Source organism: Mirounga leonina, unplaced genomic scaffold, assembly GCF_011800145.1.
Source record: "Mirounga leonina isolate KUSES-001 unplaced genomic scaffold, KU_Mleo_1.0 Mir_239, whole genome shotgun sequence".
NCBI classification, from domain to species: domain Eukaryota; kingdom Metazoa; phylum Chordata; class Mammalia; order Carnivora; family Phocidae; genus Mirounga; species Mirounga leonina.
The window spans coordinates 521,265-542,968 of NW_023270624.1; the positions used below are offsets into that span (position 1 = coordinate 521,265).

Below are 21,704 nucleotides of genomic sequence, written 5' to 3' on the forward strand. Positions count from 1 at the left end.
ATTTCAGTTGGGAACTTGAGATGGCAGAAACGCAGCCCCTGCAAGATTTTTCTTCTTACTATAGTAGTACAAGGAGTTATTTCTAGTCGAATTTTATATATAGCCATTGCTTACATTAGGGGTTTTGTATCTTGGGGATTTACCATGAGCTGAGATCTTAGGCTTCTGTTTTCTTTTTTAGATTCTTTTGTCTGGGAAAAACACAATCAGAGCTTGTATTTGTTGTATCCATTTCTCATGAGCTCAACCATTTCCTCCGTGGTGATATGCCAGATTATACTTATATTGTATTCTGTGATTTGTATTAAATTACTTGGTTCTGAACATAATAATCTCAACTCACGTAAGAAGAAGTCAGTGTGCATCCTAACTGCAGCTGCCGTGTTTGTGCCCCTGCGGTCAGTCCCTCCCACACCCTTAGCCAATTCAACCTGGCTCTTCATGTGTAGCAGTACCTCGTGGAAACAAGCAGAAAGACATTTCATTATTTGTTACTCATTTAAAAAGGGAATGCATTGAACGGACATTGTGCATTGCAGTCTTTTCCAGAATCATCCTAATGGGTCCCTTATTGTATTTCCTGATTATAGTGCTGCTTTTGATACAGTTCTTGGGATAAATGTTGCAGTCAAGAAACTAAGCCGTCCTTTTCAGAATCAAACTCATGCAAAGAGAGCTTACCGTGAACTCGTCCTCTTAAAATGTGTCAATCATAAAAATGTAAGTTATGTCTATGTTTCCTCTGCATAACGTGGTCCACGGTGTGGTCATCTTGTGGGTCTTTGGAAATAATTAAGTTCAGACCTCGGGTAAACTAGCTGTAACAGGAACTATTTAAGTGGTTCTATTTTCTTGACAAAATTCTTAATCAGCATTGGGGAAATTGAAGTCAGCAAGAAGCATCATGGTCCAGTCTAGGTCCGACAGCAATATCCATTAACCCTGTAATCATTTGATTTTCACCATGTCTGTTTCAAAAATGGCAACAGTATTGACCTAAGAAAATGAGAAACAACTAGATACTTTTTTAGAAAAACATTGTTCTATAAAGTAGCTTTTTACCTTGTACACACGGACATTTCATTTCTAAGTAAATGTGATATTCAAGATGGCTGTGCTTGGCATCTCACAGAAATCAAAGCACTGTGAATTTCAAGGAGAAATTGTATTTCTCCAGAAAATTTCTGGAGGCCCATTGTATGTCCGCTACTGGTCTCAGCATTATCGTGAGCACGATTTTGATAACCTTGCCATGTTATAAAAAATCATAAAATGTTATGTCTGAAAGGGGCTTTGGAGAGCACCCCTTGTGACCCCTTTTTTGTTGTGGGGGAGGAGTATTTAAGACTACACTCAACTCCACGTGGCTCCCTTTGTTTTAGCATTTATACTGGCTCTTTCTGGTGAAGGGACATTACATACAAAACTAAGATAGGTTTATTCTTTTGAGTCCATGGTTTGAGTTTGTTTTTAATTTCTCCAATGCATGCTTTATTTTACTTATACATTTAAATTTTTTTTCAGGTTACACAGAAGTATGGTTATTATTTTTTTTAATTCAAACAATACAAACAAGAAGGCAAAAATCATTGACTCCCTCAGATCATTATCATTAACATTTTGGGAGCATTCTTATATACATACATATATGAACACGATCAGCTATGTTATCATGCATCCTGCCTTCTCCCTCACGGAATGTTTCTGGACCTCAAATACATTTCATAGTACACATGCACAATAATTTATTTAACAGTCACCTGTTACTGGATATTTAGATTGCTTCCAGTTTTTGCTATTATAACCAGTGCTGCAACGAACATCCTTGTACATGCATCTTTGCCCACCTGTTCAGGTGAACTTCTTAGCCAAAGCATATACTACACACTTTGGCTTTAATATGTGCTGACAAATTGACCTCAAGAAAGACTGCCAATTTTACACTTTCATTAAGACTATCTGAGGAAAAAAAAAAGTATCTAAGAATGTGCTTTATTTCAGAATCCCCCAATACTCTGTACATATTGTTGATTTTTCTTGTTGTTGTACTTTGCCAATCTGAGAGATGACAAATGATATCTTATTCTTACTTGTGAGGTTCACTTCTTTCCATACTTCATTAGCCATTTATTTTTAAAGAATTTGTTTCCCATGGCCTTTGACCATTTTTCAATTGGGCTGTTGGTCTCTTTTATGCATTTATAGAGGATCTTTGTATATTAAAGCTATCAACCCTCACTTCTTTTCCATTTGACCTCATTTAGGTTGCTTTTGCCATTCTAGGTTTGTGTGTGTGTGTGTGTGTGTGTGTGTGTGTGTGTGTGTGGTTTTATGGGGGTTGTTTTATTTTGTTTGGTTGGTTGGTTTGGTTTGGTTTTTTGGTTTTTTGGTTTTTTGGTCTTGGTTTGGGTTTAACATGACACATGTTCTAGGTTTCCTGTCATGCTTAGAAAAGGCTTTTCTACGCCAGGATTACATAAATGTTTATCCACATTTTAATGTTTTGTGGTTTCATGGTTTACATTTAAATCTTTGTTCCACTTGGAGTTGATGTGAAGATTAAGTATGGATCCGGTTTTATTTTACAATTGGTTAGACAGCCACCCCAGTCCAATATTCTCACTCATCTTTTCCTTGGTCATTTGAAATGATTGAGGATGTGTGCTTGATGCTCAAGTGGTGGGACTCATTGTTTAACTGTTGGGGTGCCAGGACCAAGGCCTTGCGGTAGAGGCCTTTCTAGAACCCTCTTTAAGTAAATACGTAACACTGAGGGGTTCATCTTCATCATACTAGAAATACAAGTTTCGCCTTCATATTTCAAAACTACAGAAATTTGTAGATCGTATCTCAGTTTTCATAGTTAACATATTGCTTTAGTGTTTTTCTACCCGCAATGTTCTACCTTTTTATGTTCAAAGCCTGAAAGACATTATGTGTTAAAATTCTGTCATAATAAGTCACTAGAGACACATAAAATGTGATTTGATTAAAAGTACATCTCATTTCCAAGGTGAGAATCCTGATCATTTAACTTTTCTCAAATACCATGTAATAGGATGTTTTGGTAAAACTAATAACAATAATAAATACTGAACTCTGCTATGATTTTTCAGTTTTAATGCATTTTAATGTTCAACTTAATTTTTATAATTAAGTAGAGTTACCTGACATGCTGAGGAATAATAAATCTTCTCTTTTCAGATAATTAGTTTGTTAAATGTGTTTACACCACAAAAGACTCTAGAAGAATTTCAAGATGTGTAAGTATCACTTTAACTCAGTAATGCAGTATGTATCAAAGACTAAAAATTTAGAAAGGAAAAATTGCTTTTTTTACTTAGGAAATGTAGGTAGCAATATATTTAGCCACTTTTTTCTGTGGAAGAGAAATATTAAGGAAGATAGATAATAATATTCAACTATTTGTGCCTAGATATTATCATCTCCATAACTGATAAATGATGACTGAAAATAATTCTTCGGAGCAGATGGTGATCATTAATGCTGTTGATTGGCTCTGCTGAAATATAAAATGTTGTTCTCCAGTCCCCCTGAAAGCCAGGATGATAGTGTTTGTAATTATTATTTGAAATCATTACGACACTGTATGTTGTGCGATTCCAAAATCTGAAATAGAATTATCTTCCGGACAATAAAATATTAACTTACCATATTGAAGTATAATGCCCAACTCATCCTAAATTGACTGGTGCATTCGTTCAACAAATATCTGATTGCCACTCGTGTGCTAGGCACTCTCTGGGACTTGGCATACTTCAGTGACCCAAACAGGCAAAGATCCCTTTTATGATTAAGAATTGCAGGTGGTCACACTCGCTCTTAGAGCTTTGTGAAAGCCAGAGAAGAGAAGATACGCAGTTAACATAAGTAAGGAAGTGCCACCATCATAAGGATGTCGCAAGTGTTCTGGAAGAAGTGAGCTGGGTTAGGGAATCAGAAGTGCCAGGGGTTAGGGGTCAGGCCTGGTGCATCCTAAGCAGGGTGGGTGGAGAAAGACCTTACTGGACCGGGGACAAAGAAAGCCTTGAAGGAGGCTTGGGGTTGGTCCTACAGTTATTTGAGGGAAGGTGGGATAGAGATAGAAGGAATGGGCACACAAAGGAGTGGAAGTGGGGCCATGCCCGCTGTGCTCTGAGAGCCGTAAGTGGCCATTGTGGCTGGAGAAGGGGAGCAGAGGAGAGGAGAGGGTGGGCTCGGAGAAGTGATGAGGCCAGGCCCTCCTGGGCCTCGAGGCCTTTTACTCCAGGGCAAGGCAGTAAGACTCAGCAGAGGAGTGAGCTTCCCTGACTTACATTTTCAAAGAATAACTTTAGTGTCTGTGTTGGGAACCCACCATCAGGGGTGGGGACACAGAAGCCCCGTGAGGAGGCTGTTGCAGCAATGTAGGGGAGGGGTGATGGTGGTTGCATTTAGACCAGAGGGTACTAGTTAAAGGGAGAGACTAGAGGCCAAAACTGTCCTGAAGGGGGAGCCACTGTAGAGGACTGCAGTGTGAGGAAGGACAAGCTGAGGGCGATGCCTGGTGCTGGCCTGAGTCCCTTGCAGGTGCTCCCAGCTGAGAAGAGGAGGGCAACAGGCAGAGCAGACTGGAGGGGGAGATGGAATTGGGGGCTCAGTTTTGGATGTGGGCCTCGAGATGACTCTTGGATACCCAGGTAGGCCTGGGACGTGGACAGTTAGATACATGAGCCTGGCGTTCAGGAGAGAGGTCTGGGTGAGAGGTATGAATTTGAGAGTTGATGGTCTGTGGATGGTGTTTAAAGTATTGAGACCAGAGACCAGAGGAGATCACCAAGACTGTGATAGTCAGAGAAGAGAAAGAGGCCAAGGACCGAGCATTGAGTTGGGGAGAGGAGCAGGGCACGACCAGCCAGGACCGTAGGACAGGCCATTGGATTTAGCGACACGCAAGTAAGTCATCGGGGGCCTTGGCGAGGACAGTGCGGAGTGGTGGGGCACAAGCCCCATAGAAGAGGGCTTCAGAGAAAATGGGAGAAGAATTGGAGATGCCAAGTATAGACGCCTCTTCGGGGAGTTTTGCTTGCAAAGAGAGCAAGAATATGGGGCATAGCTGGTGGGGGCAGAAGGTCAAACATTTTCTTAACATGAGAGAAGTAACAGCATGGTTTCTATATTGGTAAGTATGACCCAGTAGCAAGAAAGAAAGAAAAAGAGAGAGGGAAGGAGGGAGATTTCGGAGAATTTGAATATTTGAGATTCTACTTACTATGATATAAAAATTGTTTTAACTTGAAATACATCATGTTGATAGGTTTTTTTTTTTGAAAACTTCTAAGTTCCATTATATGTTTGCTTTTTTTTACAAGATACCTTATAAATATTTAGAGAAAACAAGTTATCTTTTTTTTTATTTTAGCCAGTGCAATAACTAAGTAGTAAGTTATACTGTTTCATATAAATATAAGAGTTTAGTAACCATTAAGGAATTTTGGGTGATTTTTATGTGTACATGGCTGATCTTTTTTCCCCCCAGGTATTTGGTTATGGAATTAATGGATGCTAACTTATGTCAGGTTATTCACATGGAGTTGGACCATGAAAGGATGTCCTACCTTCTTTACCAGATGCTCTGTGGTATTAAACATCTGCATTCAGCTGGTATCATTCATAGAGTAAGTAGGGACGCCACGTCAGTTTTATTTTTAAAATCACGATCATTTTCTTATCATGATTCTCCAGGTACAGAAGAACTTAATATTTTTTAAAAAGTTGCCAGTATCGAGAATCCAAGGAAATGATGGGATCGTGTTGAGTTCCCAAATGCCATTGAGATTAGAAGACATTTGTGGAGCGCCTCGTTTGCCCGAGCCCACACGAGCCACTCTGGATGCAGGCTTGAGCTGCTCGGTTTGATGCTGCAGAAGGAAACTTTTTTTTTTTTAACCTTTCATTTTGAAGTAACTTAAAATTTAAAAGTTACAAGAATAGAGCAGAGAACTCCCAAATGTTATGTACCCAGAATCATCTATTTGTTAATTGCTAATATATTTGCCGTATTTGAAATCCCATTTTTAATGAGGCAGGAATTTAGGTTTGGGGTGGGGAAAAGTTAGAGGCTACGTAGTAAATGATACCGTTGCTTGAGAAATCATACATAAACTATGGCCCAAATATCTATTTCTTAGAATCGTGAAGTTGGCCACTCCAGCATCCCGGCCCCCCTGGTGGGAACTTTTGGAATGGTCCTGGGTGGGCTTCTTGAGCCACTAAACTGGGATTTGAATGACCGAGTTGCCTGTACTCCGTCAGGAAGCAACATTTAAAAACCAGTGAGATACAGTGTAATTCTCCAAGCTGGTTTTACGAGTTTTTGTTTATTTTTTGACTTGTATCACTGTGAGAGCAGAACGTCATGATAGAATTTTCTTTGACAACTAAAATGTTGAGTGAGACTACAGGCAGAGATAATAGAATTGTGTTGGAAACATTCTTAGCATTCCCTAAATTATTACCATACTGATTTTGTTGACAGACTGTCTTTAGATATTATAGTCCAACATCAAGAAGTTGTCATTTCTCTGAACCACAGTCTGTGTGGGCAGAAAGATAGTGAGACCAGAACAATGATGCCTATTCATAGAGAAAAGAATAGAGAGATTTTCGATGCTGCAGTAGATCTGTTAGGTGCCAGGAAATGTTGGGCGCAACCACACAGCGCGCCAATCCAGAGAGGACCCAGCTGCCCTTGCCCCTGGCCATGAGCCTCAGGTCTGGGACCCCAAAGCCCGCAGGCCTGGGCGGCATACCTGGGGCCTTGCACACCAGTAAGCACCCAGCTCCTGATCCTGTGCGGTTACTTAAAATACGGCCTTTGCTGCCACCAGGTGTCCGTTAAAATAATATAAATTCTGTTGACAAATTTGCTTTTAAAATAATGCTGTTCATTTTTTTCTTTAGTTTTTATGTAAATTCCAGTTAGTTCGCATACAGTGTAATATTAGTTTCAGGCGTACAATCATGATGCAACCCTTCCACACACCACCCAGTGCTCATCACAGGTGCCCTCCTTCCTCCCCATCACCTGTTTCCCACATCCCCCCCCCACCCACCTCCCCTCTGGTGACCAGCAGTTTATTCTCTTATAGTTAAGAGTCTGTTTTTTGGTTTGTCTCGCCCTCTTTTTTTTTCCATTTGCTCATTTGTTTCTTAAATTCCACAAATGAGTGAAATCATATGGTATTTGTCTTTCTCTGAGTGACTTCTTTCACTTAGCATAATAATACCCATTTTTTTAAATTAAAAATAAACATTTCCCAACATATCATTCTGTTTCAAAAATTTTCACAGGCCATTATATAAATTAAGACACTCTTCCTAGCTCTTAAATACGTTTTGTGTTACATTCACACTTTAGAATAAGTTTCCAGCCTTATTATTATTAGGCCTGATTATGTTAAGCCTTATCAGTTTTGTAAAGGAAAGTGGTTTGTCTTACTTATTTCTCCCTTCTTGGGCCCAGAGACTTGTGGGGAAGCAATATCCTGCCATTGCTGGGGACCTTTTCAGGGATACAGCACATGTGCCCATGTTAGGGAATATTCGGTCCCAAGCTTGGTCCCACTCCTGCTGACCAGAATGTCAAAGAGAGTCCAAAGGGGTGTCTGCTTTGCCCAGCACACCGGAACAAATGATCCACGGACCCCTTCTCCATCCTGTCCACCACCCCACCAGGCCTTGCCACTCCCCCTTCTTGTCTTCTACCCGTTCACACATTCGTGGGCCTGCCAGGCTTTGTGCTTACTCGTGAAAGTACCACATGCTGGTTGTGGGAAAGGGAGATAGAGCGAATAGCGAGAGGTCTCCGTTGGCGCACCCCACCCACCCGGCCAGGGCCCAAGAGGTGATGAGCTGTAAGAGCCCGTTAGTGGGTGGACGGTTGTCCATGAGCCTTTCTAGTCCTTTCTCCCATATACAATGCCATGCACAAAAAACACACTTTCAGTTTTGCTTATTAAAATGCTTTCATACTAAACATAAAATTTAATTATTTGAAAAATAAAACACCAATAGTCTCACCACTTTTTCCCTTATATGATTCAAAAACTTAAAAGAAGAGAAAGTCCTCCAGCTCTCTGCTGTTGCCTGGGGGTGGCCGGTGATGGCAGCTGGGTATTTCCTCCCAAACTTCATAGTGACTGCGCTACAACCAACATATCTGTGTGTACCTATGTCCTTTTCAATTTATACTTTTCAAATAGGGGGCCCCCTTGTTTGTAATTGTTCTGCAACTCACTGAACAAGTTGGTTGATTTGTTCCTTATTTTAATCAAGGATCAAATAGTTCTACAAATATTTATTTAAACAACAGAGTCCCCACGTCCTCCTTCTAATTTCTCCCTCCCCAGAAGCAAACTCGGTTCTTTTAGCTGTTATTTTGGTGTTTATCCCCATCCCTTGAAGTAATATTAGATTTTTATCCATTGGCCTTTTTTTTTTTTTCAGTTTGGGGCATAAGGTACCAATTTAGCTCCCTTTCCCCAACCCAGACCCTCCCTCCACCACGTTTCCTGTTCTCTGACCTCCAGGTATTTGCAGTGTCATCAGGTTTGAACCAACCAGTGTGGATGGCGTGTTGTCTATCATCATGACACCTAAACGCTCTCCCCTGCACAGCCTTTTGTTTACACTATGATAGAATTTCTTTTCCCTTCAATGTTTTGTCCCTGGAGTTAATGCCACTTGTCATTTCTTTGTTTGCATTGTGCTCTTCATTGTTTTGTTTTTCAAGGAGCAAGGAGTTTTCTCTGCTCTCCTTGCTGAGTTAATGCAAAGCTTTCTGCCAGGTGTCTAGGTTTCCTCTCAGCGTGTGCAGGGAATGCACTGTTTCCTCGTCGGTGGGATCCCGCTCTTGGAGGCTCAGCGCTGCTCCCCAGCGGGACTGGCCGCCCCGAACCTGATGCAGATGGGTTATCCTGGGCCCGGCCCTGGCATTTCCCTGGGGCTTTCCTTAACCTGCTTCCAGACCTCTTTCTGTCTTTCTCAGTTTACTCCCTTGTTTTGGTGGGACGCATCCTCCAGCAGCTTCCCCAGAAGTGGTGCATGGGAGGCAAACTTTTTTGCGGCCTTGGACGCCTGAAACTCTTCGTTCTGCCCTGCCTGTCACGTGATTCATAGTTTGGTTGGATATAGAATTCTTAGTTATAAATGAGTTGCCCTCTGAGTTGTAAAGGCAGTACCCTGTTTTAGTGTGGTGTAGTTTGACTTTTGAGCTTTCTAATACCATTCTTATTCCTGATCCTTTGCAAGTGCCCTGTTGTGTTTTATCTCCAGAATCTTGTAAAAACGGTTCTTTATTTCTTGCATTCTGAAATGTTATGAAGATATGCCTTGATATGGAAATTTTTTCATTAATTGTGGTGGGCACTTGAGGCCCCTTCAGTCTGAAAGGCCATGGCATAGAGTTCTGGGAAATTTGTAAAATTTCTTCCAGAATGCCCAGAATGCCTGGTGTCAGAGGCTGTATGTGGTGGGGTCGGGATGCAGTCCTCTGCTACAGAGCCTGTCTTCAGGCTGGGCCCTTCACCCATGCCCTCCCTGTGCCTCGTACCAGCATATCTGTTGCTAATGTGCCTGAGGCCCGAGTCTGGAATCTCGATTTTAGTTTTTCTAGACTATATGGGCCTGTAGGAGTGAAGAAGGAGCCCAGCCAGGCCTTTCTTCTGGGGTGGAGCTGGGGAGGTCTGCCTTTACCTTTACGTGGACCTTCCCAGACCTCCCTCAGTGTCCCACCCCTGCTTCACCCTGAGCCTTTCCTGGGCGTCGTGGTTCCCCTTATCTTGCTCGGGCCACTCCCCGAGGTTGGAATGTACTGCACTCAGCCAAGTCATTTCCTGCCTCTCTGCCGCTCTTTGTCCCCAGAGAGCACGTGGGGCTTTTCATGGGCAGCATCGGCGTGCCAGGATGGGGTTGGACGTGAGAGACCCGTAGTGGGAGGCGGCCTGTGAGGAAGGACCAAGGAGGGGTCTGCAGGGGGTGGAGAGGCAGGGGGAAGGCAGCAGGGGTCTGAGCCCTTGGAGGCGCTGAGGGCAGAGCTGCAGGCTGCGGTACATCTCTCAGAGAGCCTGGCCCACCGCACAATCCATGAGCCGCCCACCAGCGGATGTCTCACAGGGATAGGCTTCTGCCCCACGCCGCCACTGACCAAGAGCCACACGGGTCGGAAGGAGCTCCCCGGTGCTCCCCAAGGGGAGACTGAGAAGAGGGAGGCCACACGCCGTAGCTCCTGTCCCTGCAGTTGCTCCCGGGGCCACAATAGACGCTCACTCGCCCCTCTCCGCTGTCCGTGCCCTCGGCCGTCACCTTGGCAGGTCTCCATGCCATGTGACCCAGACCTTCATATCTGAGGAGTCAGACTCCGGCGGCTCGGGCAGGAACGGGGTCCACAGACCCAGCCACCTGGCAGTCATCTCCCCAGTCTCGTGAGCGTGTGACTGGGACAGGTACCCTTGGCAGTTGGAGTGACCCCTGCGCTGGTTCCTTGGCCTGCGATGGTGAAGGCCCCGAGGAAACATGAAACTGTCCCCTCAAGATAAGCCAGAAACACGATTGATCCCTGGGGGGGTGGCGAGGATAGAGGACTTAGTACCACCATCAAAAGTCAAGGAGTGCGAGGACGGTGCTCCGTGTCGTAGCTCAGTTTGAGTCCCCAGTCCAGCGCTGGAGGAAACTAGGTGGTCCTGGGGAATGTGGACGACTGAGGCCAAAGCGGCTCATAGTCCTGGTTGCAGCTGCTGTCCTGGCCGCAGTAGAAGTGCTAGAGTGGACTGGTAAGGCCTCCGTGCGACGTGAAGCCGCTGACGGGGCGAATGCATTCTTCCGTTCTGGTTGGGGAGAGGGTCAGAAACCGCTCACGCACAGGTGGGACGGACAGCAGTGGGATGGGGTTCCACAGTGTGTCATCGTCACCCAGCTGGAATGATGGTGCTTGGGTCGTCGAGTTTCAGGGTCCACTCAGAGCTTGGGTCCCATAGTCCTCCAGACGACTGCTTAGCCTCCTGTCGCAGGGTCCAGTCACCCAGGTGAGTGGCTGTGGGTACCTGTAGGGCAGAACTGGGGAAATCAAAGCAGTGGATGCTTGTCACCATGTGCAGGGTCCTCCTTGCTAGGACGCCGCTTTAGTCAGTGGGCCCCGATCTGAGAACTGACTGGGGCCCTGGTCCCCTTGCTCCTCTGCTCTGGCCCTGCTTTGGCTACAGATGTTTCACAACACTCTTGTCCGTGACAGGGATGCTGCGCTTTTGTAGCCATCCCCTCACTCTGTGGGTCAAGCCCCAAGTTCGCATGTCCTTTGTATTTTAACGTCTATTTCTTGTTTTCCCTGTTGGGGGTGTTCTTCAAGCATTGAAGGGGCAGAACTGTCTTTCCTCGGCCACCTGGAAGCCCTAAGTCTAGTCTGTTTCAGAGGGCTGCCAGTGGCCGTGTGTGGAGGCTGAGGACAGAGCGCCGGGGAAGTGGGGAGCCCGCAGGAGCCCCAGGACCTTTTTCAGCCTCTCCTGTGGGCAGGCGCCCCGAGGCCAGCGCCTCTCCCTGGCCCGCGGGGGCCGCTGTCCACAGCGCAGTCGGCTTTGCATTTTGTTATCACAGTTTTCCAGCAGATGGCAGTAGAGGGGGTTCTTCCAACCAAATCCAACCAAATCCAACTAAATCCAACCAAATCTGCACAGGAGGAGAATTTTCGGGCAGGTGGAAGGGGCTGGAGATAGGCATGTGTTCTACCTCACTCTGCGGTTCACTGAGCCTGCCGGGGGCGAGCTGCTGTACTAACCCTTATCCCTGTGGCTTTATATCAAGGCCAGGGTGGATTTCAGGGGCTGCTGGCTGGCAAAGTAGAGACATTTCAAATTTTTAAGAAATCAGCTTTCTCAAAAGAAAGCACCTATTGACATCCCAGCCAACAGCGTCAGGAAGGCTCTGTGTTGGCCAGCCCTGGATGTTGTCATTCTTTTCCTCATTGCCACACGGGGGACCAAAAATAGTTCCTTGTCATTTGGACATTTAAAAAAAAAACTTTTCTTCACAAAGTTGAGCATTATTTCACCTGTTAGCAATCTGTATTCTAACATGCCTATTTTTGCCATAGTCTTGGTTTTAAAAAAAGCTAGAAACAAATTGGTTCTTTGCCTTAGCTGCATGACTGCCTCCTCACAGGGCAGGGTCGCTGGTGTGCGTGAGGGGCTTATTGAGGGGTGGGGTGCTCCCCTGGGTTCCCCCACATCAGGACACACGTCTGAGAGGGTGGTGGCCAGCGAGGCCAGGGCATCTGCTTGGAAATCGGTTGGAATTTTCATTGCGTTTTTCACACTTTACATATTTCTGCCGAATCCAGGAAGGTGAGAACATTCAGCAGTAATGAAACATAACTTTAGCTGATGTAAGTTTTAACTGGAGGCACACCTGCATGCGCCCATCTGCGTGCGCCCTGGGAAAGTGTTAGTCAGGTGCTGGGCCTGACACCTCACACCGAGTCCTCCCAGGTCCGCCCGTGCTCGGCGTGACTTGTGAAGACAACAGACGGGGTAGCTGAGAAGGCAGTTTCCAGGGCGCGTGTGCAGGCTGCCATCCCAGGTGGAAGTCAGGTCCCTGTGGCCTGAGGAAGGGTCCGGGGACGAGAGGGTTGTCAGGGAGGAAACCGTGGAACTTGTGTTCACGTGTCCAGGGTGCGGGGTCGAGGGGCGGGTGACAAGTGTGTTCACGCTGTATCAGGCTGGGCTCTGAGAGCTGGGAGCACAGCCAGGGTCTCTGGTCACGGAAGTGGTGCTGGCAGGGGGGAGTGGGGGTGCCTCCCGGGTGGTGTGTGCGGTGGGTGGGCTTGGTGACCGTGGAATTCCTTTTCTGAGAGAAGAAGGCGCCCTTCGAAGATTGCCGAGTCGGAGAATTCTAGCCCCGTGCTGAGCGGTATGGCGGCCATGAGCCACATAGGGCTGTTGAGCACTCAGAATGTGGCTATGATTGTAAATACACAGTGGATTTCAAAGACGCTACCAAAAAGAGAATGTGAACTATCTCATTAATAAGTTCTCTATGTTGCTTCACATTGTAAAATGATAGTGTTATGGATATAATGGGTTTAATGAGATGATTAAAATTCACCTAATCTGTTCGTATTTATCCTTCCTAAGATGGCTACTCGAAAATGTAAATGACGTGTGTGGCCTGCATTATATTTCTGTGGGACAGCTGGGGACTGAAGAATGAGCCGGTGTGGAGGAGGGATAGGTGGGTTCTGTGGGAGCTCCGAGGAGATTTTAAACAAAGGGAGGCCGTGAAGTTCCCCACGTGGGGATGAGGGCGACCATCCGACTGCCTGAGGCTGATTTGTATTCGTTTCAATTTGAGAGTCGGGTTTTCCAAAATCCCAGTGTTCAGTTCTAACCTCCCTCGGTGTCCCAGGACTCAGGTACTTCCGCAGCCCCCAGCCTCACAAATCCCTACCAGTGCAAAGTTGTCCATTTAGCATGCTCTGGGTTGTTGCGCTCATTTAAACCATTTCTGCCCTAGGACTTGAAGCCTAGCAACATCGTAGTAAAATCAGACTGCACGCTTAAGATCCTTGACTTTGGCCTGGCCCGGACAGCATGCACCAACTTCATGATGACGCCGTACGTGGTGACACGCTATTACCGGGCGCCCGAAGTCATCCTGGGCATGGGCTACAAAGAGAACGGTGAGTGCAGGCGGCACTCCCGCGTGGCCGCAGCTCCCCACTAGCGTTGTCCCCTGAGCCACAGGAAACACCATGTGGGGACTGTGTCACACACAGGTCATCAGGGCCACAGACACGACATCATTAATCTCATATCTCCACTGGCAGAAGTCACCCACTTCTACAAATTCACTTTCAAAATGAATATGTTTGACCGTCTCTCCAAGTTTAACATACATGTTTGGAGAAGTGTGCAGACCCACCACACCAGCAGTACCCAAGACCTCCCCAGGCCCCCTCCTTGGTCTCAGCCCCCAAAGGGAGCCATTATCCTGATTTCCGGTGCCAAAGCCTGGTTTTGCTTATTTTTGAACTTGGTAATAATTGAATAACACGTTCTCTTTTGTGAAAAACTGGGTTTTTAACATCAAAACTTAACTTACTCTAACAATATCAGAGCCCTTTTTTAACTTAGCCGCTGACAAATTTGTTGAAAAGAACTCAATCACAGTTACTTGCTAAGAGTCTGAAAGTTTGCACAGGTCATGTGGAATGTAACCAGTGCCCCCGCTCTGAGAGACGCCACTCTGTGGCTTCCTGCTGGCCCCATTGGCTCCTCCACCAGCACTAAGTATGGGCACTAAACAGCCCTCTGTCTGGCCATCAGGCCCCACGGAAGCCCAGACCAGCACACCTGCCCTGTAAGGTCCTGCCAGCATGGCAGTTTAGCAGAGCGTCACTCAGCAAGTGTTGTGCCCATATTTTACGAAAGCTGGGTTTGTCTTTGTTGGGAGGGGGTTTGAGGAAGCTGCATGGGGGTCTCCGGCTGGTTTTAATCACCTGGTGTTTGGTAGTGGACATCTGGTCTGTCGGGTGCATCATGGCAGAAATGGTCCTCCATAAAGTCCTGTTCCCAGGAAGAGACTGTATCCTTCACAGGGAGAGCCCCAGCACCGGCCACGGGGGGTGGGGGGGCGGGGGGGGAGCGGTGGGGGGCACGTGGCCTGCACACAGCTTTGTGGGGACAGGCACCTCTTCTCTCGGGGGTTTGTTTGTTTCTCAAGCTGTAAAGTCCTGGACTCTTGGGCACTAAAGCCCAGATTGCTGGAAGCCGAAGGCCACAGCGGAGGCCAGCAACCATTCGCACCGTGGAAAGAGCTCACCCTTAGCTAGCAATTTATTTTTCCATATTTGTGTGTTTAGTACACTGTTAGAATTCCTTTTCCTCACCTTTGTTTTGTTCATGGCACTTCATAATTTTATCATTTCATTTTATTTTCAGTTGATATCTGGTCAGTGGGTTGCATCATGGGAGAGCTGGTGAAAGGTTGTGTGATTTTCCAAGGCACTGACCGTATCCTTCCCGGGACCTTCCCGGCCATGCTTTCCATAAATGCCAAAGACAGCAGGAGCTCGAAAGGAAAATGTTGTAATTCTAGACTGTGTGTCCCAAGGGGGTCTTTATTATGTTTGTTAAATAGTGTCACAAACCAAATGGTTCAGTTTTATGTTTTCTTTTTCTCTTGACTACCTGCAATGACTTTACTGAGGTTTAGAGTTACTAACGTTAAACCGATCATATTAGTTCTTAATTTTATCAAAAATAGCTTAGAAATTTATTTACTCTTTGTCAAATGTATTCTGATATTTAAATGAAAACACTATTTAGTTCATTCAGTTAATTTAACAAGGAAGGTTTCTGTCTAAATTTAATAGGCTAGTATTGCTGTGTCATTCAATTAATATACCATTTTGTTAGCTGTCGGTATGGACTAAAATATTTTCCCCCAAAGTAAGAACTGAAGCATACTACATAAGACCAAAGTAAAAGAGATGGAAAGGAAATGTTTGTGAGGAACAGTATATGTTAATTTTCTTGCCTGTTACTCTGCTGACATTTTGTAGAAATTTTTAAAAGATCCATCTAAAAGGTTCTTTTGTGACATACCTGGAGAAGTCTAAATAAATGTAAAATGCAAAAGATTAACTTATACTGTGGTCAGCAAATCACATTAATGACATACAGCATAAAGCAGAAGACAATATAATAGTTAAAATAGCTTTCTTTCATCGTGGTCCTCATATTCTTCCATCTTTAATATTTTTCACTCTAACATATTCCCTTTTTCATTTGTGTTCTAACCACTTACGATTTTCATTAGTCTTTGATTTTGTTTTTTCCTTATGAAAGCTTAAAGTGGTCTCTGTTGGCAGATTGATGGTTATTTTTAAAGGAGATCGAGCTGTGTAGTCAGTGTTTTGTATGTATTTTATTAAAGTTATTATAGTTTTTTATAATTTTATGAGGGTGATTTTCTTGTAATACCAATTCTTTACAACACAAACATGGAATGAAAAGATTTTGTTCCTATCATTTTATTTGCCTTCCTTGACATTTTTCACATCACAGATTTTATGTGAAGTTTTAAATACAGCATTTTATTTTGTTCTAATAAATTTTCTAGCAGTTTTCCATAGCCTTTCCTTTGATTCACTTGTTCCAAACTATAAATAAGGAGGTCTTTATTTTGCAAACAGACTCAGCTTAAAAGGGAAAAGTTGATATAGTCTAAAGATAAATAATTTAGAAGGATCTACTTAACATTTCATTTGTCTCAATTCTTATTCATTTTGTGCCTTTCCTTTTTTGAATTAAGAAATGTTTTCTTCAGAAAGTACAAAAACTGTGGATACTTTCTGGTGCATTATGAAGTTAATTTAAAGTTCCTACCTTACATACTAACATCTTGCAATATCGTTAACTAATAGTTTTATATATAAGGCCACCTGAGGTCATTCTCAAAATATATACACAGAGCTAACACCATTTTTCAAAGGCAATTTTTGCCCACTCTTTCAAACATTAGATTCAGAATTACTAGGATGGAAAAAGATTCTGGCAGCCAGACTGCAGTTCTCTGAGATGTGCTTCAGATCCATGACCTGGGGTAGAAGAGGACCTCCTGTGCCCACAGTAGCCCATCAGAGAGAGGGAGCTGCGGCCAGCCCGCCTCGGGCTCACAGGAGTCCGGGCCTCCCCGAGCCTCAGTCCCCCTTCGGTACAACTGAGAGGCCCGTGGGAGCCGAGGGACAGGAACGAGCGCACACACCCAGAGGCCAGCCAGGCTTGTTGGGGGTGACTTTCCCTTCCCACCCCCCACCCCCCATTAGTCTACAGAAATGACCCTTTATCATGAACACACTAGACATTTACTGAGCACCCCCCCGTTTCTAGGCTCCTATCTGACTTACGTTGGGAAAGCTCGTCCCAGCTGCTGAGCTGAAGGCAGACAGACTGTCACAGGAAAGAGCAGAAGCAGAGAGACGAGGGGCTGTTTCGGATGATCAGTGGGAAGTGAAGGTGGTGAGCAGGGCTTCCGATCCTGCTTCGGCAGCACGTAGGAACGCAGGAGTGAGGGAGGACAATATGCTAGTGACTCCAGTGGCCAGAACCCGTCTCCCGAGCCTGTTCAGCTCCCCCAGGTTCTTCCACAGTGATACGATTGCATTTTTCTAAGACAAACCTCCATTAGATTTAAAAAAAAAAAAAATTGAAAACTTTTCTAAACATTGCTGTTTACGTGATTCTTTTTTTTCTGGCCTACATTCTCTTATGTAATTGCCTACGGTCTCAGAATCACTTTCCAGCTCATGATGCCAGTTTTTCCAAGCCCCCTGTAAACTAGGCAAAGCTGGTATTTTCTGCATCTTACCAACAGGTAAGCTGAGAGCCAAGGGAGACTGAGTGCTCGGTGGCACCTACTGCAGGGCTAGGAGCACAGTGGAGTCTGAAACCCAGGTCATGGACTTGGAGAGGAAGTAAGATGCACTCCAGGGGACTGCGGTGATGGTCAGGGTCAGTGCCGAGTGAGAGAGAATGACCTCCCAAAGCTGTCAGTCCAAGCCCTGTTTCAAGCAGGCCCATGGTCCCGTGGAGAGGACGAGGCCTGGGCTCAGAGAGCCCCGAGCCCCGGCTCATGCACTGCACGCCGTGGGGCCTCTGCGTCCCCAGCTGTGAGCCCAGGACTCAGGTCTGTCTACTTCAGGGAGTTACGAATCTAAGTCTCTTTGGTGTGAAAATTGATTTCGGTTTGCCTAAGTAACATTTATCTAATTTCATCTTTAATCACCTCTGTCATGGGTAGTCTTCAGTTCCATGATAACGGTCTCTTGGTCTAGAAGCCGAAGGCATACATCCCTCAGTGTATTGGTCTAATAAACTGCGATCAGGGTTTAGAAAGGCGCAGAGGTTTTAAAACTAGTCTCAACTTTGGAAACCCACACCGTATTTACCTATCATTTCAAAACACCTGTGGGATGGCCTCGTTCATTACCTGTCAGTAGGTAGAAAGAGGATTTCAGTGCTTCTTTGAATGACGCTACTCCACATAACGTGACTGTAAGGCCCTTCAGTGGTATTTTCCTCAAGAGACTCCTTAGATATTGATCAGTGGAATAAAGTCATTGAGCAGCTAGGAACGCCGTCTGCGGATTTTATGAAGAAACTTCAGCCGACTGTGAGGAATTATGTGGAAAACAGACCGAAGTACCCTGGCATCAAGTTTGAAGAGCTCTTCCCAGATTGGATATTCCCATCAGAATCCGAACGAGACAAAATTAAAAGTAAGATGCCCTTTGTTTCCCTCGTCCCTGTTTCCGCAGTCTAGGCACCGCTCTCAGCCTCTTCAGGTTCACGTTCTGACTCCCCTGGACGTGGGGAGATAAAATAGGGGAAACCCTCAAATAGAGTGAGGTACAGGCCAGCCTGAAGGCTTAGCGACCTGAAAGTTCTGTCCTCGACAGAAGGGCCGCATTGAAGCCTTTGGTCAAAATGAAGAGGTTTGTGTCAGTCTCAAAGACTCCTATGTTAATTATAGCTAATTGGAATTCACACAGTTTTCAGGTACACGGAACACTTGAATTAAGATTCTAGCCCATAGTTCGATTACAAAAAGCTCCTCCTTCCCTTCTCCGGTGCCCGTCACTAGAACTGTGATTTAAGGAAAAGAATAGATTTCTCCCCACATCACGGTAAACTGTGCCTCCATCAGAAGAGCCCCATCTCTCCTTTGCCTACCCATGTGAACCTTAATTGCCGGAACCTAGGTGAGTCACTGAGCTTGTTGGGTTTTTTCCTAACAAGTAATCTCTAGATTTTTTTTAAGTTTATATTGCCAACACTACATGCAGGTAGGCATGTAGCAGAGGCATCTGTGAAGTGTTCATGAGATTACTGTATGGCTGAAGAGGTCCGTTCTAATTTTGTTTGGATGGGACATCAAGAGAAGAGCCTGCCCGTGCTCTGTGCCTGCATTTCGGGCAGTGGTGGCCCTTAGCTCAGTTCCTGTGCCCTCCCTGGTGGCGGCTCTCCCTGGGCACCGTGTCAGCCTCCCTTTGGCCTACATCCACCTGCTACCCTTTCCCCAGGCCCTGTCCCTCCGCCTCCCCTCCCAGAGCCAGAGGCACACCGAGGTTGAAAACCTGATTGGTAGTGAAAGTGGCTTATTCTTAAAGAAAAAAGCCTCGATTGATCTGGAGCCTGTCAAATATTTCTCAGAGTTAAAACATCTGTGTTCTATCTGCACTGTCACATTATCTGTGTGATGTTCTATGTCTCAGCATTAATTTATTCATCTAATATTTGTTTCCACCCTAGCAAGTCAAGCCAGAGATTTGTTATCGAAAATGTTAGTGATAGATCCCGACAAGCGAATCTCTGTCGACGAAGCTTTACGTCACCCTTACATTACCGTTTGGTATGACCCTGCTGAAGCCGAGGCGGTAAGCATCTGTTTTGGAAGGACTTGTGCCTAAGGGCAGGGCATACATTTCCTTAGATCTTCCGTCCATCCTGGGGCTGTCGCTCAGTGTACCTCGGGACTGTGCCCTGTGTTTTGCTTATAACACCCTATTTAGGCCACCCCATCAGAGAGGCTAAGAAACTTGCTGAAAATCCCAAGTTTATCTGTCCTTCCCCAGAGGCACCTGGGGCGTTCCCAAGGGGGTTCCACTTCAAAGTGCGGCGCTCAGGTGCATTTTCCCTTAGCAACACTGGCCTGGATGATCTCTGGCTATAAGACATAACCTCGTGGGGGCAGGTTCATTTTCGGACTGGCCTGTGGATTTAACCACCACAGTGAACACTGTTTCATATGAAAGGAGTCCCATTTATCAACATGTGATTTTGAAGCAGATTTTTGGAACGGTCCAGTGTGAGTTGGGGATTGGGTATGGGGGCTTCAGCATGAAGAACTGCAAACCTGAGCCAGCACGGTCCTTGTCCAGGGCGGGTCTCTAGGAAGGGGCTTGTGATTACTACTTTACAGTTCCATCTGGGCAGATGCCCTGAGACTGTTTGGAGATTATGTAATTATTAAGAGGACCATAACGGCTCCTTTTTTTTTTTTTTTTGGTTAATTTCTCCCTAATTATTTGGATTTGGAAAGTGATGTAATAATGTCACACTTATGAAAAACCTTTAAGAAGCCATGTATTGAATGAAAGCCACATGATAGAGAGATTAGAATCTCCCCAGTGATTTTACCATCTTCATGCCCCGTTACATTTTTAACTGTTGACTTCACATGTAATTTAATTTTTCAGCCACCACCTCAGATTTACGACGCCCAATTGGAAGAAAGAGAGCATGCAATTGAAGAGTGGAAAGGTAAAGACAGCTGCTTTTGCCCTTCGCTCGCTCACGGCACTCGCCTGTCAGCGGGAGCCTTTCTAGGGTAAAGGGCTAGAGGCCCTGCAGCCCCTCTTAGCCCCTGTCTTCCCACTCCCTAGATAACAGAATTAGAGAGGAGCAGGTATGAACCGCATACTGTTTGCTTCTGAAGATTTTAAGATTCACCAAACAGCCCACAGCAAACAGCCCGTAACCAGAAGGTCGAAGAACAATTCTCCATTAAAAAGCAGAATCAGTAGGAATTGAGAGCCTCAGTGAGTGCAGGTCAAAGGTGGCAACGTGCTCTGCCCAAGCAGATTACATCTGCTCTCCCCGGGGCCTCGAAGAGCCGGGACCTGTGTGAACATGCGCTCGGCAGGACGATGCACGCAGCCACGCTCCGCGGCCAAGGAGATGCTCGCAGCGTTCTCATCTTGGTTCACGAACGCCGAAATTGTAGGAACCCCTAATGCTTCCTTAGTAGGTCGTTAGCTTTACTTACAAGTCAGAACCAAGGAAACTAAGGTTGAAGCCAAGAAATGACTGAGGAATTTGGATTAATTTCTGGCCAGTCTGGAGGGGCTTCTTACCCACAGATGGATACCGGCTCCATTTGGAGAATCCCGAGTAATGACAGAAACACGTGCAAACAGTGCAGAAGTGTCTAGTACTTTAAAATGCTCCACGAGAGCCACTTTGCTGGTCCCCTGCCCCTTGTACAACCCCCTTGTGGGCTTAGAACTGCCTGGGGTTTCGGCCGCCCTCACAGTTGGGTTAAGAAGAGTAATGGATCAAAAACATGGATGCTTTGGTCTAGGTAGACGGTATTATTGAATTAGCCATATATCACAGTTAAAAATAAGGCATCACAGTGCCCTTGGAGTGGTCCCGATTGATTAGGAAGCAGGGTTCAGAGATGCAGAGAAACTGATGAAGCCTCTTACCTTGCGTTTCTTTTTGAAGAGCTGATATACAAAGAAGTGCTGGACTGGGAAGAGAGAAGCAAGAACGGTGTGGTCAAAGATCAGCCTTCAGGTTAGTGATTGCTTTAATAGCTTCGTTACAATTTCCTTTTCCCCGTCCAACTTTCCTAAATGGCAGAAGTGCCTGAAGTACCACCTCGACGGGCACTGGGTCCGAAAGCTCGTGCTGTGAGATGGGCTCCCTGTCTGGGGCGTCATGCTGGCGGCAGCCAGCAGGTTCCTGGTGTGCCGGGCACTAAACTAACTGCGTCCGAGCCGTCCTTGTCCCGTGCCTGCCTCTGCTCCCGCCAGCCCCGCGTGCAGATGACGGAGCCGAGTTTAAAATGTTGCCAAGGTGCGTGACCCTCTCTGGACTGGCCCCACC

At 45.6% G+C, this 21,704-nt stretch overlaps 1 protein-coding gene across 6 annotated transcripts in view; it reads left to right on the plus strand.

The window, feature by feature from the left end:
* The window catches only part of MAPK9 (mitogen-activated protein kinase 9), a 50,849-nt gene that overhangs the window by 26,090 nt on the left and 3,055 nt on the right, over nt 1–21,704 (plus strand). For 4 of the 6 annotated variants that reach the window (XM_035029374.1, XM_035029371.1, XM_035029372.1 and 1 more), the window contains 9 exons: nt 591–720; nt 3,205–3,263; nt 5,519–5,657; nt 13,543–13,708; nt 14,970–15,041; nt 18,128–18,310; nt 19,344–19,468; nt 20,291–20,354; nt 21,321–21,392. In XM_035029374.1, the coding sequence (XP_034885265.1) occupies nt 591–720; nt 3,205–3,263; nt 5,519–5,657; nt 13,543–13,708; nt 14,970–15,041; nt 18,128–18,310; nt 19,344–19,468; nt 20,291–20,354; nt 21,321–21,392 (1,010 nt within the window). Of the gene's footprint in view, nt 1–590; nt 721–3,204; nt 3,264–5,518; nt 5,658–13,542; nt 13,709–14,541; nt 14,614–14,969; nt 15,042–16,097; nt 18,311–19,343; nt 19,469–20,290; nt 20,355–21,320; nt 21,393–21,704 lie in introns of those variants that run through there. The other 2 variants (XM_035029373.1, XM_035029377.1) reach the window with 2 other exon arrangements.